Genomic DNA, 20,074 nt, shown 5'->3' with positions numbered 1-20,074 from the left:
CTGCCACCTGTTTTCCTAGCTCCATCTGATTATCATAGAAACACACATCTAGTACACATTAGACATAGAAGGGAGTCCCCCATTGTCGATTATACTGAAACTGCTCTAGAACAGTATACAGATTTCAATAGAGGTTTCTTCTTCTTTATAGGACCTATCCAGAATAGTAAGCTAATTCGTAGGTTAACCAGAACCCTTGAAGCAGTAGTCAATGAGACTGCCTCTGCCCTAGGTAACTTAACTGAAGAGCAATCTGCTATGAGATTTGTCGTTTTACAGAATCGTCTCGTCCTTGACGTCATATTGGCCGATAGGGGCGGGGCCTGTAGAGTCATCGGATCTAGTTGCTGCATTTTCATTCCAAATAAAGCACCGTCTGTTTATTCAGCTATAACCAGACTCCATAAAATTGCCCATCTGTTACACCAAGATCCAGGCACCTGGACATGGTCCGGTTGGTTCTGGAATATAATTTCCGCTTGGGGATGGAAAGTCTTGTCCTTTCTAGGTATTGCAGTAGCGATCATATTCAGCTGCTGCCTCTGTATACAATGTGGCCCTGCGATTTGCGGCATTTGTGCTACCTCTTGTATTCCTAGTCCCAAGTCCCGTTCTAAATCCCGTTCCAAGAAAATTCGAGACGAGCAAATGATACTGTATGAAATGATAGATGGTATCATGAATATTGATGTTTCCTGATGGAAACGTAGTGACAAGGAGGGAATGTGGAAAAGTAAATTTTGCCATGTTCTGTGTCCCTACGCGTCCTCCATCATATGTTATGTGTGCATGATTAATATGCATATGTATTCCCCATGTTCGATTAAAGACGCAATTACAGTTGTGTCCATCTCTAGTATGTCAGTTTCCAGTTCTCGTGAATACTACGAATATCAGGCCTATGTAAAGCTACGTTGCCACGTTTCTCAGTGTGCACGTTATTTCATTGTACAGTTCCCGTTTCTAGGCCTCAAAAGGGCCTGGACACCAGATTCAGCTTCTGTCTCCTGAGCCTCGCTGAGGAGCGATACAGCCCCCACCTGTGTTCCTGACCCTTCACTTACTTCCTGCCTTGCAGTGCCCGGTTCAGCCTGGCTCTGCCTCTGAGTCTGCCAAGAGTATGTTATGATTCTAGTTATCAGTCCAGTCCTCCTTCTCTGCATTCCTAAGCTACTGAATCGCATCAATAGTTTCCGTCATTGTCTAGCCTTTACGTCTCCATGTAAGAGAAATACTGCATTTAATGGTCATTTAATATTCTTCATCACGCACTACATGTAGAATAATGCATGCTCCAGTCTTAGAGTCTGTTCGCCTTTACCCCGATAACTTTTGGATTCTATCAACATGTTCTCTAAACATCAGATACTAGATACTGCTTAGGTACATGTCGCCCTGACTCTCCAGACTTCAGTCTCTGCTCCTAGCACAGAGTTCGTAGCCCCCAGCTTCTTCAAGTAACACGTCATTGCCAGTTTGCGCGCACCATTAGGTCAGAGGTCCCGGCTCCTTAGGTAGCCCCCTCCATGTTTCCGCCCCATTCATGACATATTCTGTTACGTTTGCATCACATGTCTATGTATACGCCTCTGTTACACCTACTTTCACCCTTATCTTTCGCGACTGCTATTGACCACACCCACTGCTCCGCCTATCGTATGTATTGTAATGCAACTGTTTTAGTATATATGATCGTGTATTGTTATTAAATGTTAGCGCGCGCTCATCCCAGATCCAGCCCCGGCAGCTGCCGGGCTCTGCCATCCTATTCCTATGCAGGTTGTCCTGTTCCTGTCCTTTATGCTGTAATAAACCTGCAAACTCCTACTACCTCGAATCTTGACTCTTATTTATTGAGCTATCTGTTATTGCTATGCCTAGACAAAAATAGATCCGGTATTATTTATTTATATACCACATGCTGCATAACATCACTGAAGCACAGAGAACAAAGGCGCAACAAACGGGTTTATCTCTGTTGATCCAAAAGGTACCGGAGAGTGCATTTTTCTTTCCATCGTTCTTTATCTCCAAATTCTATGTTTCAGCCCTGCACAGTATACAATAATATTGCATAAGCAATCACCTTAGTAAAGGAGACCATGTATATTTTGACACCTCCCTTAAAGCGGACAATAAGCCCCAGGGTAACTTTTTCCTAAAAGACTTATTCCAGGCCTACTGGTCTATCCAAAAACATCACCTGCGGGTGGGGGGGGGGTGGGGGGGGGGGGGGGAGTAATGTCGCTTAACCAGAGTAGCGAAAGCATAAGCACGTAGATTCCAACCAAGCAAAATGCTCATGTTGCCTGTCGGGAGCCAAATGGGAACCACAGCTCCACACCATTTTGGCCAGTCTCCTCCCCTAACATCCCAAATAGCAGGTTTTTTTTGCTTCTTTTTTTAACAGCCAAAAGATGTAAAAAGGTATTTTGGCACATGCATCAACTTTGCTTCTATTCACACCTTCCATGTATACATCAAGTACAGAGGTTTTAATTACTCGTGCAGAGAACCTAACCCAGCATTTTCTGCGTTAAGCGTGGAGGGATATTCGTGCCAGGCAACTTTGAAGATGCCCAACACCCCCTCAAAACATCTGAATAGCAATTAACTGCAAACCACAGTTATGTATAATGTACATGCCTTACCGAGCAGTGCATAGTACTCAAAGGAGTAAGTCCAGGCTGGATGACCCAAGCTATTCCAAGTCACTCAACCGTCTGTAAATACAAACATCCCCAACTGCTGCAGCACTTGTACTGAACACTAGTATGCAAGACTATTTGCCAACAGAACCCGTTCTTCAAGTTATGTTGCGGTGCGTTTCGGTCTTTAAATTGCTTATTAGTTAAACATAGACATCCTGCCTTTTTTTTTTTAATCAGAGTCCACAAAGTCAGAAACACATTCCACGTTGACTCTACTAGTTTGCAAATGTGATACAACAGACACCCGGGAAGAAGATTTGGAAAGCTGCTTTACTGAGAGAAATACTACCACCAAATAGCCACTTAACATGGTAGATCACCCCTCACACAACTTCCTAAAAAAGATTACTGTCCACATCAAATATTGCGCCTCATTCCAACACAAATCCTCTGGCATCACAACACTGACCAGTCCTTAGTGCGTTTTAAGAAAAGGGAATAAATAAATAGTATTTTTTTAACCACTTTGAGAACTCTCCGGAACTTGCCAGGGTATGCAGTGTGCTCTAAATTAACAAAATTACCGACTTACTGTACTCTTCAGTGTCAATATGTAGTTTAATAAGCTATTATCAAGTGATAAAACTAGATTTTTATTTGAAGTAAAACGTTTCAATGCTTGCAGACTGACAAGCATCTGCTAGAGAATGATGAAGTCGCACCAGCTCATTCAGCAGGTAGAAACTCAGAGCCCCACAGGTATTTAATTAACTAACACCTTTACAGCAAAAAAACTAAAATGCTAGTGCACGACTCCCCCAAAAATCCGAATTCCCAAAAGTACCAGGAAGTACATCATAAAGGAATACTGCAAAATGATCAGAGTGGCAGGAGAATTCTAAATGTGTAGTCACACTACCCTCGTTTAATGTTCACTGTAGATGTGCTTTTCGTCCCCCAAAATGAGAATACAACTATACTTGTAAACTAAGGAGCCATGGCGGTAACAACTCACCTTCTGCTTTTCTGTGAGCTTCAATTATCGCTTTCCCTGCACATTTCACTTCATATGGATTGGCAGAGTTCTCTTCTTGAAGTGGAGGGCGTACATTGGGAGATTTAGTAGGACTCATGTAGGTGTAGATCTTGGATTGCCCAATAAATACAATGTCCTGGTGCAGAAGGAAACAACAAAAAAAGTTTAGGAGGCAATTTAACAATACGGAAGTAAAGTGTGAACCACCACCTCTTATTAGATCTAGCATAGAGACAACTTTACTTGTCTCACCAGCTACAGGTTTTCGGCGCGGGGGGTACAGGGAGGGGGGAATCATGTTACTAAAAACTTATTACACTGATCTGTTCAAGTGTCATTTTTTTCTGCCTAGCAAAGCATACAACATGGGGCAATGGATCAGCCCACTTTATACACTGGCTCTGTAAGCAGAAGCCCTTCGCATGATCATATGTGGATAGACACTGGAAAATGAGTGCACTGCCTGCCAGAGATAGATAGATAGATAGATAGATAGGAGATAGATATCTATCTTCACAGTTCATCTCTGAAAAGGGGAGCCTCCAACTCTGCAGGGCGGCCTAGAGAACAGGCACAGAGCAGCCTGTCAATTAACACAAACAAATTGTTAAAGCCCAGTTCAGGAACAGCAGTGCATTTATTTTTCGAATTTAAAAAGGCAGCATGCTCTCATTACTTTCGCTACACATTTCAGCTCCAACGGAGCCTAGTTCACAGGTGAGGCAGCTAGCATGTGAGGAAATCACATGCTTATTTGTAAAATCCAGGCTCTCACGTGACCCCCCATATTTGTAAAACTTCATGTCCCAAACTGCACTGTTGCTGAGAAAAGTACATTTCCATCTGCAATGTATTACCAAATAAAGCATATTTGCATCCAGGGAACTGCAGATGTTCTATTCAAAAACATTTCATTGCAGAGTGCATTTTGTGTAGAAAATTCCTCCACATATGAGAGAACTCGTGCAATATCAAGGACCCCGGATCCGCATATTGTGAATCTTTCAAACAGCCCCATGTAATGCTGCCAAATAAATGTCTAAATTATTGCAGTGTCCGGAAAAGTCAATAAGAGAGAACTTTCTCCCCCTTTTGTATCCCTTTCTCACCTCTGCACTCGTGTCAGGGAAATTCTTCTGCTGGCAGATACAAGAGGGGGAGAAAATTCTCACGTCTTGACTTTTCCGGACACTGTGCAATAATTGAGACATTACATTGAGACATGCACACATGGGTAATGAATTTTAAGCAAATATGTCAAGTAACTTCATTGCATACACAAAATGGGGCTACAACCCAATCATTTAGGGCCCGATGTAGGTAATCCCAGATTCGGTATTTAAGAACAGGCAAATGGGATGTAGGTTATTTTACCGAAAAAATTACCGAATCGGTAAGTTTTGGTAATTACCGATTCGGTAAATACCGATTCAGTAATTGCCATTCATTCCTATGGGCTTAGAGGCCCATAGGAATGAATGCCAATTACTGAATCTGTATTTACCGATTCGGTAAAAGGGGAAAACATTGAAGGATGGCAGTTAGTCACTTTGACACCCTGTTGCACCCCTCAATTGTGTATGGGTGCACATGTTGCAGACATACATGCCCTAAGGGCATGTATGTCTGCAACATGGCACTGTTGGAAAAGCAAAAAAAATGCTTTTTGCAAGGTTCATTATTTACCACCAACTTGTAGTTGGTGGTAAATAACGAATCCTAAAAGGGGAAAAGCACTCATTTGAGTGCTCCCTACATAGCAAAATCGGTAATTTACCGATTCCCTAAAATACCGCTTCGGTAAATTACCGAATCAGTAAAATGCCCACCCACATCTCATTTTCCAAATACCGGTCGGTAACGGCTGAAATTACAGAATTTCGGCCGTTACCGACCGGTATTTGCCTACCTACATCTGGCCCTTATTGAGTAAACTGCACAAAAATTAATACAGAGCTAGGGGTCCACTTACAATGTTAACGCACTTATGATGTTGCACATTTCCACAGGTGTCTTAGCCCATAACCTCAAGATAGTCTCAATGAAAGTTAAGGTCCAAAACCACCCTGTTAAACGGAGGATGATACTGGAGTGCCTTCACAAACAAGGGGGCCACATCTTCCTACTCCAAGAGACGAAAATAGACTCAAAACAATTTAATTCACTTAGAATTAGGTCTTACAGCGATGTTGCTGGCTTGGACGCAATAAGAAAGAAAAATGGTTTCCTGACTAATAGCAAAGAAATCCAACTTAGTGGCAAGCACATCTGACACTAAATGGAGGTGGATTACAACAAAATTGTCAAAAGACAATACGAAATTTTACAATAATATTATTTATGCCCCAAACAGGGACGAGTTGGAATTCTAGGATGATTTGAGCAAACAAATTGAAAATCCCAGACACTGCTATACACATACTAGCAGGCGATTGCAATCTCTCCATGGACCCAGCATTAGACAGGGGATCACGCTGTCCTTTTCGCACCGATACAGAAAAGGGGGTGGTGATGAACAGAGTGTTTGAATTAAGCAGACCACTCTTACCCAGTCCAAAGATCAGGGATTGATCCATCACCGTTATTTATCTCACTGCCCCATCCCAGCTCAGAACCTGGCTATATGCAAATTAGTCTGTCCCTGGCCCAGTGCATCATGGGAACAGGGCAGACCAAACTACCAAGCCAATTCTTCCTTTTCGCACCAACAACTCTCACAAAGCCCTTCTTAATCTCTGCACACGTTTCAATTTTATGAACACTTGGAGACTACAAATCCCAAAGGAAGGGAATATACCTTCTATTCGTCCCCGCATAACTCCTACTCACGCATTAACTACGTACTTATTTCTGGCAATGCAACAGCCAGAATCGCAGAAACCTCGATTGAGCCGTGAGTGATCTCAGACCACTCATGCATCAGCTTATCTATATCTGATCCTTTTAGGAAACAACCTCTCTGGAGCCTCAAAGAAGTTTTAGAAAAAAAAGAGTCAAACAGACAAACCATTGAAACCGCGTGTTAGAATCGGCTGGTCTCTAGTTGGCAGAGGTATACACTTCTGACAAATAGGGACCCACCTCCTCTAGTCAGGGCAAGGGGATCACACACTCCGATAACCCCCACTCACCCCCTTGGTAGCTTGGCAGAGCAGACAGGCTTATCTCAGAGGCAGTGTGTTAAGCATTTATGACCATATACAGTAATAAAGTGAATACACCACAAATGGACACAACACAGAAGGTATTATAAAAATAAGGATGTTTATATAAGGCTTAGCACAAGACCAAATAACGACAAAAATATACCACAATCTCAATACTCTTTGGAAGGAAAAATAATAGTTCAGGTAAAGTCTCTTCTTAGTAAACAGTTCTTTAGCAACAAAGGTAACTATGTTTAATGAAAAAAAAAGTGATCATTCAAATATCAAGGTAACTATAGAAATCAATTCCAAAGCAAAAATGGTGAACAAAAATTGGCTCAATAAACATTCAAAAACATGTTAGAAATGTAATCTTATTGGAATAAACAAAAATTGATATTATCAGATCTTTCAACTTAAAAGTCCAATGCATTTCGGGTTTCAATGAACCCTTCTTCAGGGGTTAATGTATAATATCACGTTTCAAGTAGATTTTCTTGACTTTTAGTTCCGAGGCTGCACACTACAATACAAACATGCAAACAAGTTTGCTTAAAATTGTAGTAATGAAAATTGCGTACAATAAGTTATGTAGAATTTGCGGAGGGCGGACCTTGCCGGCAACCGTGATGGCCGCTTGAGTCCAGAGCTCCGTCTCGTCATCCCAATTATCCTTCATCACCACGCAGATTAGCGGAGCAGCAGACTTCCCCACAACTTGTGGACAGCGTGGGCTCTCGGCGGAGGCTGGGCGCATGAGTAACGGCGCCAGAATTATCCAGTTTCCTTGACGAGTGGCGGATGGCGTGGTAGGCCTCAGAGTTGCGCCCTGCAGTGCAGCCCTGATCCGAGCTGCGAAGCAGTGCGTGCAGCCTGATAGAGCGGAGGTGCCCGAAGAGTGCTCGGTGGCGGACCGGAAAGACCAGACCGGCCCGCGCAGTTCGTTAGCGGGGGTGAGCGGCCTTGCTTCTTTCCCCCCCCGGCCCTGCCTCCCCCTCCCCCCCCCTTGCCCTCTGGTGTGGAGCGGTGTAGCGGGCTGCCTGCCGCGACTACGGGCTGGACAAAAGAGACCTGGTCGAGTGCCTGCTGCTGATACCCGGGCCCCAGCAGTCTTGGGGAGCAACTGCCAGGCAGAGGCCGTGGGAGGCCGCGGCACGAAGTGGATTGCCAGCAACCCCCCCCCCCCACTCAGAGACTAAGACGCGCCTGGGGGTACATGAGACACGAGGCCCTGGGGGAGCCCTGGGGCAGTGCAGTGTGGTTGCGGTGCGACCACAGCACCGGCAGGAGTGCAGCCAGGGGTGAAAGCTTGTGGCCCAGATTTGCCGATTCGTCAAGGAAGGCACCAGCCAGCCTGACGAGCTTGGGGGCATTACGGACATTGGCAGAACCACAGGGCCGCCTTCTGGAGTTTAACACGGGCCCGCAGGAAGGTAGGAATACGCAGCCAGGGGACTCACAGAGGTGTCGACATCGAGGGGTGGCCCTGAATTTCAGGCGGAGCCGGGCAACTGTGGGGTCTCGGGTGCGGCCTAGAGGCTTGCTGCACGACACATCCCTGCGACGGAGCTGAGACACCTCACGGCGCTCGCACGAGGACATTAAGTCCGGACTGCCTTCGCCCAATCAAAGTGCTACACACCCGGTTGACCTTTACACCCTTGTCCCTCGGCACTGCCTGGCACCATGGGGAGAGGCGATAAGACTCAGAGCAAGCTGAACTTCGAGCAGAGGCGCTCTAAGTCACAGGAGGCTCCGGGCACGGACAAAGCCAACTTGTCCGATGGAGGGGACACCACTGAGGCCTCAGACATCAAAAACATGTTCCTGGCAATGGAAAAAGGCCTCCAGAACAGTATGACGTTCATAGGCACAAAGATCGATGCCCTCACTTACAGAGTGGACCACATGGTGGAGCGCATTGACAAACACGTGGAAAGACTCAACATGTCCGAAAGAAGACTAACGGAGGTCGAAGAAGCGCAAATGGAGCTAGACACCGATCATAAAAAGATTGAGAAGCTTATGCAGCTACAAACATTCAAAGAGCTATTTACAAATCATATTAGACACCCTTCTCTACCCGGTACCCACCTACCCTTCCAGCCCCTCACCCCATCTACATGCTCATACATACACAACCCTCCTTTCTGGACCTCTATCCCTGCCCATAACTCTTCCACCGACGTATTCGATCCATCAATACATTGACACGTTAGGACATACGTGGCCTCCTACACTCCTACAATTCCGTCTCCATGGCCCGCGTAGCCACCACACACCTCCCCATCTCTACTATCCATTCCAACCCTCACAGGCCCCCTACTCAAAATAGAGGCACCATCTCTAATAATCTCACAAAAGTCACCCTCACTCTGGACCCCTCCGCCTCCATCACCCGACGGCTCAAATGCACACTAAACTGTAGATCTGCCCCCAGACACGCATCAGACATAGCCGACCTCATAATCGCACTTGATCTAGACCTTATCATACTCAGAAACCTAGTTAACAGAATCCTCCTCCCCCCTCATTGACATTTTAGCTCCCCCTAACTATCACATCATCATATTAGACAGGGCCTGCAGGACAGGAGGTGGTATAGCATGTATTCACGGGAGTAACCTCTCAGTAACTAGAGCCATCTCCCCTACATTTTCCTCTTGTGAACACATACGCCTCGACGTTAACAGTGAGGGCAATCCAGTTTGCTCTCTACATATCATTTACCACCCACCAGGAGACACCTCACCTTCACTGAACACCTCATGGACATGATCACAACGAACTCGGGTCGACAAATTACACAAATCTTCCTTGGTGATTTGAATCTTCACTGGAATGATCACAATGACTCGGTGGTTAACAGTCTCAAAAACTTCCTCAACACCATAGACCTCACCCAAATCTGCAACAGCCCCACTCACGACCAAGGCTCTATCCTGGACCTCATCATCTGCAAAGGTGATGCCACCCAACTAGACGCAATCCAACCCTGTGACTGGTCTGACCACTACATTATCACATTCTTCATCATCCATCATCCATCACCCAGCTACAACCTTGTCCTTCGCCCTACCGGAAACAACGATGTTCAGGCGCTCACCGATCATTACCTCAAATCAATTACCACGATAGTCAACGAAGTTGCACCCCTTCAGTTAAAGAGTCTCCTCCAAAATCTCTAAACCATTGTACGACGGTCTGCTTAACGATGACAGACGAGCTATGAGATTAGCTGAACGTAATTGGAGATCTACCCCCTCAGTTTTTCACCGCAATGCACTAAAGAAAAAGAGAAACGCTTACTTCAGGAAAATCAAACGATCGAAAGCCGACTTCTTTAGCCTTCAACTTGACCAAGCAAAAAAAACGACCCAAAAAACTTTGAACTAATCAAATCGCAATCCAAGGACAAACCACAACGATTACTGAACACATCCAACACCCTACCTTCCTGTGAAGAAAGTCTCTACCTTCTTCAATCTAAAAACAACCAACATCAAAAATGATCTCCTCGTTGATCTAAATCTATACTCTAGCCCCTCAGCAAAACCCCCATCAAACTAAAAAACAATGCGTCCTGGTCATCCTTTGACACCTACACAGAAGATTCCATAGGCAAGATCCTGGGCACCCTGAAGCCCTCCAATCACCTCTCGGACCCTCTACCTGCTAACACTGTTAAGGATCATATCCCATGGCTTCTACCGCTCTGGACCAAAATCATTAACAGCTCTCTCCAACAAGGATGCATCCCAGACTCCCTCAAAGTGGGATAAGTATCGCCCATACTCAAGAAACCCACAGCTGACCCTACTGACCTTAATAACTATCGCCCTATCTCCAACATCACTTCCTTGGCCAAACTGTTAGAAAAATGTGTTCACCTCCAACTGACAAAACACATCGATCACTTTGACCTCCTCAACCGACACCTATCCGGCTTCCGCGCAGGCCGCAGCACAGAAACAGCCATGACTCACATTATTGATGACGCACTTCATTTTCTTGACCACAATGGTACCTGCCTCCTCATCCTTCTCGACCTGCCTTCAGCATTCAACACGGTCAAACACGAGAACTTACTCGATCTGCTGAACACCAGAATGGGTCTTTCGGGAACAGTACTCAAATGGTTCACCTCCTTCCTCCACAATCAGACTCAGAAATTCAAAATCAACAACAACGTCGCCCTGCCCTAGTAACACTAGGTGTTCCACAAGTATCAGCCTTATCCCCTACACTATTCAATCTAGTCATGGAGCCACTCACTGTACTGCTTCATGCCTCTAATGTGCAATTGCACATGTATGCAGACGACACCAAACTCTACCTCAAACTACAATCCCCAGATGACATCAAACTTCTCAACTCAACACTTAAGGAAACACAGACATGGTTGGCAGAGAACCATCTCAAACTTAATGCTCTAAAAACTGAGTTCTTACTAATAGCTCCCCCCGCCAAAATCCACATCACTCAGGACTGGCTTAAACACCTCAATGCATTCAACGTCCAACCCATCATTGTAGACTCAGCAAAATCTTTAGGCATTACCCTGGACTCCAATCTCAATATGCAACGACATATCAGCAATGCAACGAAGGGAGCTAAATTTCCAAATCAACACCTTGAGGAAGCTGAATCCCTTCCTCCCAGCCAACGACTCCCGAACTGCGGTCCAAGTGCTAGTTATCCCTCGGATTGATTATGGAAGCACCACACTCTGCGGCCTCCCCCTATCTACAACCGCACCACTAAGAGCCTTTACCAATGCTGTAGCAAGACTCATCACTGGATCAAAAAAACGCTCACACATCTCCCCCGACTTAAAATCTCTGAACAGGTTACCCTATGAAGCCAGAACACACCTGAAAATCGCGTGCATTACTCACAAGGTCTTACACCACAATTCGCCTAGTTACATCGCACAGAAATTGACAATCTCAGGAGGTTCAAGAACAAGAAGCGCACAAACTCTCGTATTGAAACCACAAAAATACCACAAGACAGAAACATACAAACGCTCCTTCTCAGGGATGGCTCCCAGGATTTGGAATGCCCTCCCTCCAGAATTAAGACTTCTCATCCACTGCATCCTTCAAAAAGGAAGTCAAATCGATCCTCCTGGCTAAATTCACTTGATCTTAAAACTGTGTAAATACTATTTAACTGTTTCTCTTTCCCCCTGTATTACATTGTTTTTGTCTTCTCATTCTATGTAAAGCGCTATAATATCTGTAAGGATCTTGTTCACGCTATATAAAACCTTGAAAAGAAATATGCAGTCCCTACAAGAGAAAACAGAAGATTTGGAGGCCCGCTCTCGTCGCTCTAATCTACGCATCACGGGCCTGCCGGAGACGACGCAGACGGGGAACATGGAAAAGTTCGTCAAAAAGCTTCTGGTTGCTCTCCTCGGAGAAGGTGCATTCTCTCCAATGTTTGTGGTGGAGCGTGCGCACCGCTCGCTGGGCCCACGCCCGCCCCTAGGAGCACCGCCGCGCCCCATCATCCCTAAGTTGCTAAACTACAGGGACAGAGACGTGGCATTGCGACTGGCCAGGGACAAGAAGTCGCTGCAGTTCGAGGGCTCAGAGATCTCGCTCTACCCGGATTTTACTGCAAAGGTACAGGAGGCCCGCAAGCACTTTGCCCCGTTTAAACGACAGCTCCGTGACCTTGGTCTGGACTATGCAATGTTGTACCTTGCAAAACTCTGTGTCAACCGGCAGGGGCACTCCCACCTCTTCACTGACCCAAGGGCTCTGCAGCAAGCCCTGAAGGGATGGTTGAGGGACCTTCACAGCGATGCCAACAAACCATCGGATGGCGAGGAGCAGAGCAGCCAGCTGGACGAGCAGGAGTGACCCGCAGCTTCTCGTGTGCCCCGCAAACTCGTGGGTGATCGAGGCACAGTGAGTGGAGAGGACTGGTTTAGGGAGCGATGCGCCAGTTTGTCTTGTTTTTGGAGATGCAGCTGCCGAGGATCAGCAGGGGACTGGGCACCATGGTTATTTGCTCACTGGGTGTACATCGTGGATGCCACCATTCCTGGACTCACGGCACGCGGCCGTGGGCTGTCACTTGGGGACCTCTACGTGACGACTAACTCATGCTCGGTTGGCGGGCTGAGAAGAAGTAAGGGGGAGTATTTAACTGCAGGCGATGCGACTTGAACTGCCAGAACTGTTTCCAGATAGGTCTTTCTTCTCCTTTGCTGATGCATGTACAATGGTATGACGGGAAGTTGGAGTAGGGCACCCGGCAAGTTGTATAACCGCCGTATTACTTGCTGGTTGTGCAACGACCTCGGCCCCCGCACGCAATGCACACCTTTTGACCCGTAGGAGGTCACCCAGTTGGGGATTTGGGTGGGGGGGGGGGTCTACATTTTTTCTGCATGGCCTTGTTGGGGTTGCTCTGCTGTGGGTGGGGGTTGGGAATGTTTCAGAGTTTGGGACGGAGGCTGGGGGGGTCTCTTCATTTGACCGCACAGTCGATTACAACCGCACTAGGTGATCACATATACATGGCTTTCAAGATGAGGACGGGCGAGGAGTATGGCTGATCCAGGGAGTTCGGGATCCGCTGCCAGGATCCGGGCGCTTACATGGAACGTCAGAGGGCTTAATGATTATCGGAAGTTGAGGAAAGTACTGAGCTACCTACAGCAGCAGCATGTTGACGTGGCACTCCTACAGGAGACCCATTTGCCACTATCTAGTAGAATGTTGCACAGTAGGGGCTTAGAGGGCTACATCGCTGCGGCGGGCTTCACGACTCATGCCAGGGATGTGCTCACCTGGGTGAACCCCAAATCGAAATTTACTCCGGTGCTCCTGAGGGCGGACTCCGAGGGCCGTTTTGTCATTTCAAGATGCGTGGGACTGGGGATGGAGTTAGTTGTGGTTAATGTTTACGGTCAAAACTATGACTCCCCGGAATTCTATACGTCCCTGGCAGCGGTAGCCCGTGAATATGACACAGCACAGGTCCTGTGGGGTGGGGATTTTAACTTGGTACTTGACCCGGGGCTGGATAGATCGGCGGGTCCAGTGCGTAGGCCTGCCGCAGCAGCGCTTACACTACATAGTTTGCTCATCAGCCTAGACTTAGAGGATGTGTGGAGGTAGGGACATGCCTCGCAGGAGGGATACACACATTATTCAGCGTACCACATCATTCAAACTAGAATTGACTACTGGTTGGCATCCTCCTCGATGATGGGCCGGATACAGGATTGTAAGGTCCTCCCGCGCACTCGGTCTGACCACTCGCCGCTCCTACTGGTGCTGCGGGCCCCTGGGAGGACAATCCCCCCTTTCACGTGGCACTTCCCGCCGTATTCACTCCTAGATCCTCAGTACAGAGGAGAGCGGGCAGAGGAGATTGATGTCTTTTTTAAGGCCAATATAGGCTCGGTAGATAGCTTCCAATCGGTGTGGGAGGCATTCAAGGTTTACATACGGGTTATCGCTATGTCCAAGCACTCGGGGGTACTTAAGTCCATTAGGTGCAGGCTATCAGAGTTGGAGCGGCGGCTGGCGCAGTTACAGGAACGACAGCGGACACACCCGGACGTAGCGGTGGACGAAGAGATTATGACCCTCTTAACGGAATATCACGAGGAGGCAGACAGGGAAGTGAAGCACATGGGCAAATACGCTACAGCCCGCGCTTATGGAGAGGGGGGGGGGGGAGCAGCCTGGCTCGGTCCTCGCAAGGGTTTTGAGGGGGCGGAGGGGACGACAGCAGATAACGGAGCTTAGAACGGAGGAGGGCACTGTCCTCACGGACGAGTTTGATATTGCGCGGGTGTTTTCCAGCTTCTACGCAAATTTATATTCCTCTAAGTGTGGAGACCTAGACGGCGAAATCCTAGATTACCTGGAACACATAGAACTGCCTATGCTCACTAATACTCACAGGGAATTCTTGATGCTACCAATAGAGAAAGACGAAATAGTTGAGGCTCTTGCCGGAATGCGGTCAGGCAGTGCCCCTGGGGCAGATGGGCTCACGGTGGGATTTTATAAAGCCTTTCAAGACACACTGCTGCGCATCTTTAGACGCTGTTGGATGACATTTGCGTGGAAGGGAGCATGCGGCACTCTATGAGAGAGGCGCTCTTAGTAGCGATTCTTAAGCCCGGCAAGGCACACGACGAGTGCGGCTCATACCAACCACTCTCCCTGCTGAATATAGACAAGAAAATCTTTGCCAAAGTGCTGGCGAACCGACTGGCGCTCCTGGCCCTCCTGGCCCCTTTGCTTGTCGCGCCGGAACAGGCGGGTTTCATCTCAAGTCGAAATCTGACATACAATATTCGCACGGTCCTCGGCACCATGCAGCACGTAAGGCCTGACACAGAGGCTATAGCGGTGTTCCTCGACATGGAAAAGGCCTTTGACTCAGTGGAGTGGCCTTTTATGCGACAGGTGCTGCAGAGGATGGGACTGGGTCTACCGTTCCTCCAAATGATAGGCTCTATCATCAACCCAGGGCCAGACTGAGACTTGGCAACCGGGTTACAGACTCCTTCCCAATTGGCAGGGGGGGGACAAGACAGGGCTGCCCGTTGTCCCCCCTGCTGTACGCACTTGTGGCGGAACCGCTGGTGTGCGCACTGCGCGAGTACCACGGCAATGAGGGTATTGGCTTCCCCGCATATAGGATTTTGGTCTCAATGTACGCGGACGACACCTTGTTATATGTCCGTGACCCCGAAAACAACTTATCTTCAATGCTTAGAGAGGTGGTACACTTTGGAGCCCTCTCAGGTCTTAAAGTCAACTGGACGAAATCTTTGGCTTTCCCTCTCACCCGGCTACTCTCCCATTTGACAGAGTCCAAGGTCCACTGCAGCGGGTACTCCATCAGATATTTGGGTATACGACTCCACACTGATCCCGAGGTATTATTCAATGAAAATTACAGGATTGCTTTTAGCAAGCTAGAGAACGATGTGTAGGCCTGGAACAGGCTCCCGCTCTTCCTCATGGGTCGTGTCTCCATAATGAAAATGGTGGTGCTCCCCAGGCTATTGTTTCTATTCGCTGCTATCCCGATCGTGCTGCCTAAAATCTTCTTCCGAAAACTGACGCAGCTCCCGAACAAACTAGCTTGGGCAGGTAAGCAGCCTTGGGCAAAATGGTCGCTCCTCACTCTGCCGTGCAGCATGGGCGGCCTTGGCGCCCCTGACCTGGAGCTATACTACAGAGTGGCACAAGCGTCACATTTGCACACTTGGGTGCACGGGGGTGCAAGTATTCCGCATGTGCGGATGGAAAAGGTGTTCGCTGACCCTCTCCCGCTTCTGGCGACGGTATTTACACCAACGTACAGTAGGACTGGGATTTTGGACTCTCTCACAGCGACGAATCATGCTTGGCACAGCCTTCTACAATTGCAGGGAGGGGCGCTGCTGTACTCGCCGGCTATGCCACTGGAGTGGGCCCAGTGGCTATCCCCCCCTTGGGGATAAGGGTGTGATACAAGCTTAACATTCGATGCGCGAGGGACCTCTTCCAGAATGAGGTCGTTAAGTCTTGGGATCAGGTCGAGGAGAGCGGGGAGGCGGCCTCATTGCTGCTCCGTTTTCAGTACCACAGAGTGCACATCGCCCTATTAGAACAGCTGGGTGACGATCTGGCGGAACCACCGGAAGTCCCCGAACTTTCCCACATAATAAAAACTGAGACTCCTCGTAAATTGGTGACCAATTTATACAAAATCGTTATGTCACAGAGAGCACCAATTCACGAAAGCTAGGCTGGACTGGCAACGGGACCTACAAGTCACAATAGACGACGACATGTGGCGCTACTGTTGTGGCAATACAAGATGAATATCATTAAACGGTAAGCACAGATTGGTGCACTTAAAATTTCTCATTAGAGTGTACTATACTCCAAAGAGACTACACAGATATGGTCTCCGCCAATCGGCTGAGTGTGAAAGGTGCCACGTGCCGGAGGCAGATTACCTACATTTAGCGTGGCTGTGCCCAGGGGTGCGGGACTACTGGGAAAACATTCACCGAGATGAGCAAGATTGTCGAGACTGACCTCGCCCCGGATCCCGCGCTAGCGCTCTTGGGACATTCCAGGGGGCTGCCAGTTGCAGCACGTAGACTTGTGGATATGGGGATGCTCATGGCTAAGCGGGTTGGCAATATGCTGGATGAGAGGGCCGGTGCTCACACCTAAGCGATGGGCGCACGATATGCTTTATTGCTGTACACAACCCGACACTACAGTGAGCTGCTCCCCCCCACGAGTCGCCCGAAGAATTTTTGGGGTCTGTACCAGACATATTAATGGCAGGGGCGCTGCGGACACCTTCGTGGACTCTGGAGATGGCGTGGCGGAGGCTGTGGGGATCACATAGGCCCACTAGTCACCACAAGGGGAGTCTGATAACCGGGCTGAGAACCTGGGCTAGCGGAGGCGCTGGGGTGGTCCCGTTGGGGCCACTTTGGCGGGTTGGCACCGCTGGTTTGTTTCGGCATTGCCCACCCTCCGGACGTGCTGGGATGGTTATAATTCTCTCAAAGTCACTGGCAATTGATAGAGGGCTAGGAAGGGGTAGGACTGGATATGGGGAGTGAGGAGGGGGTGAGGCGAAGATAAAATGTTCATTTCATGATTGAATGCAAATAGCTCCTCCACTTTTTCTTCATATTTCATTATTAGTTTTTTCTTCTCTCTGTGATCCTCATTTGAATAGGGGATATTTGCCGCCTGCCCAATTTCGGATTGTTGGCTGAACGGCTGTGTATGGCTCGGTGGAGGGACTGGTGTGTTGTAATGTTAATTGGTAACACTGTGCTGGTCCACTTGGGGGGTGTTTATCGACTGTAGTGATTATGTACTTTGAAAATCCAATAAAATAAAGTTTAAAATAAAGTTATGTAGAATTTGCACATGTATGAAGAAAAAGGAGCAAGAGGGAAGAACTTAAGAAAAGGAGTGGAATAGGTCCCGTTATATGCATAATACCGAATCTTTCTCCGTGCGTCCCCATGAGTCGGTTTTAAAACATTTCTTTACTATAAAGCCAATTTGCCAAGTGTGGTGCATCCCGTAACTAAAGAGTGGTAATCTGTCCCCGAACCTACACACAAGTGCCTCTGTGCTGCGTGCTGTACAAGATAGAAAACAATAGTGCGACTGAAGAGTACTTACTACACCAGACAAGCATTGGAAATGCAATAGGTCTCGCAGCATTAGAGTTAGTGCTTTTAGAATTGTTTATGGGTTTTTTTTGTAAATCTTTAGCATTTTTGTTTCCTGTAGCCAATGCTAAAGAATTACAAATAAAAAAAGCCATAAACAATTCTAAAAGCTCTAACTCAAATGCTCCGAGACCTATTGCACTGTGTGAGGGTGAGTGAGGGTGAGGGTGGGTGAGGGTGGGTGAGGGTGAGGGTGAGTGAGGGTGAGTGAGGGTGAGTGAGGGTGAGTGAGGGTGAGTGAGGGTGAGTGAGGGTGAGTGAGGGTGAGTGAGGGTGAGTGAGGGTGAGTGAGTGAGGGTGAGTGAGGGTGGTGGCCCGATGGGAGAGAGCAGCCAGGATGGGAGAGAGTGTGAGAGAAATGGCAGGATGAGAGAGAGATGGCAGGATGGGAGAGAGAGATGTCAGGAAGGGAGAGAGATGGCAGGATGGGAGAGAGAGATGGCCGGATGGGAGAGAGTGTGAGAGAAATGTCAGGATGTGAGAGAGATGTCAGGATGTGAGAGAGATGGCAGGATAGGAGGATAGGCGAGAGGGCGTCAGGCAGACAGAGAGAGAGAGTGGGAGGAGCAGTGACTCTGTTACAGACAGATCGAGGGAAGTAGGGAGAGAGGTGAGGGGAGGGAGAAACGGCGGCCGCGATTACTGACACTTCAGGAGAGAGGGCGCGTGAGGAGAGCTGAGAGTGACAATGTCAACAAAGGACGGGAGGGCATGAAGAAAGGAGACCCCCTTGCAGAGGTGACGGGCAGAGAAGAAGAGACAGCGACTGGTGAAGGGTCATAGACAGAGGGCAATGGGAGAGAAAGGCGACATTGGCAGGGAGAGAGAGCAGTGATGGAAACACAGTTCATTAGACAGGAAGCGTAAAGGGTGTGAGGCTGGAGGGGGTACCAGGTGCGGCCCCCGCTCGGGGAAACGAGGTGGAAACAGAGAGAAGCGCTCCACAGCCAGAGGCAAAAGACGGGGTCCGGGCACAGGCGAGGAACGAGGGCACATTGGGTACAGGCAGCATTCATAACAGGGCGCGCTGGTGAGCGCCAAGCCTTCCTGCCCCCCAGGCCTGGAGAACAGACAGCAAGGCCCAGCTGCAGCCGCCCTGGCCTCCCGCCAGCCCCAGGAGATCAGCCGCCTGCAGGAGGAGTGATTCACCGCGGCGGCACAACGGAGCCTGTGTGCAGCGGCAGCGGCGGGCCGAGGGCCTGCTTGTTTTGGAACAGACGTATTGCATTGAAAAAATAAAGTTTACGAGGGCTTGAACCGGAGCTCAGCGACCGCTGCTCTATTTTAAGAAGCGTCTCGCGCTGTCACATAGACGCAGGCAGCGCGAGGCGCGTCTTTGCTCGCTGAAATGGTTTGCGAGATGTTTGTCACGAGCAAATGTAGCGCCTTGAAATAATAACGGGACACTGCGCAGAAATATTGTGTAAATCAGTGTGCATAAAAAAGGTGGCGTTCTGAATTGAAAATGTACATACTGGCTGGTTTGTCACTCCTTGATTCTGGTGGTGAAAACCCTAACAAGACGAAGAGAGCGAGAGTGAGCTGGCCCTGGAAACGCCTCCCCTCCCTGCTGTTTGTTTCAGCAGAAAGAGGAGAGGAAGCAGCGCTGCTTGCCAGCACAGCCACCCATAGGCAACAAGACGGAGGGAAGAGAGGGGAGGGGGGAGGAGAAATGCGACACGGCGGGAGGGGGCGGAGCGGGTAAAATAAACAAGACGGAGGGAAGAGAGGGGAGGGGGGAGGAGAAATGCGAGGGGCCAGAGCGGGTAAAATAAACAAGACGGAGGGAAGAGAGGGGAGGGGGGAGGAGAAATGCGACACGGCGGGAAGGGGCAGGCAGGATGACTCAGGGGAGGGGGCGGAGCGGGGCAGAGCGGCATGTGGGTGTGAAGAAGCCGGGCCTTTGAAGTGAAGCTAAGCTTCACTTCAAAGGTGTCGGAGGAATGCGGGCGGCTGTGCACGCGCTTTTAAGCTCAATGCACATGCGCATTGAGCTTAA

At 48.5% G+C, this 20,074-nt stretch overlaps 1 protein-coding gene across 2 annotated transcripts in view; it reads right to left on the bottom strand.

Annotated features, from left to right (window-relative positions):
* Positions 1–20,074, bottom strand: part of KMT5A (lysine methyltransferase 5A) — a 77,445-nt gene that overhangs the window by 43,157 nt on the left and 14,214 nt on the right. For both annotated transcript variants that reach the window (XM_078667612.1, XM_078667611.1), the window contains exon 3: positions 3,667–3,823. In XM_078667612.1, the coding sequence (XP_078523738.1) occupies positions 3,667–3,823 (157 nt within the window). The remainder of the gene's footprint in view (positions 1–3,666; positions 3,824–20,074) is intronic.

This window comes from Lissotriton helveticus, chromosome 11 (assembly GCF_964261635.1).
Source record: "Lissotriton helveticus chromosome 11, aLisHel1.1, whole genome shotgun sequence".
NCBI lineage: Eukaryota > Metazoa > Chordata > Amphibia > Caudata > Salamandridae > Lissotriton > Lissotriton helveticus.
Note: the sequence above shows the minus strand (reverse complement) of the source record. Positions and strands in the feature narration are given on the sequence as shown.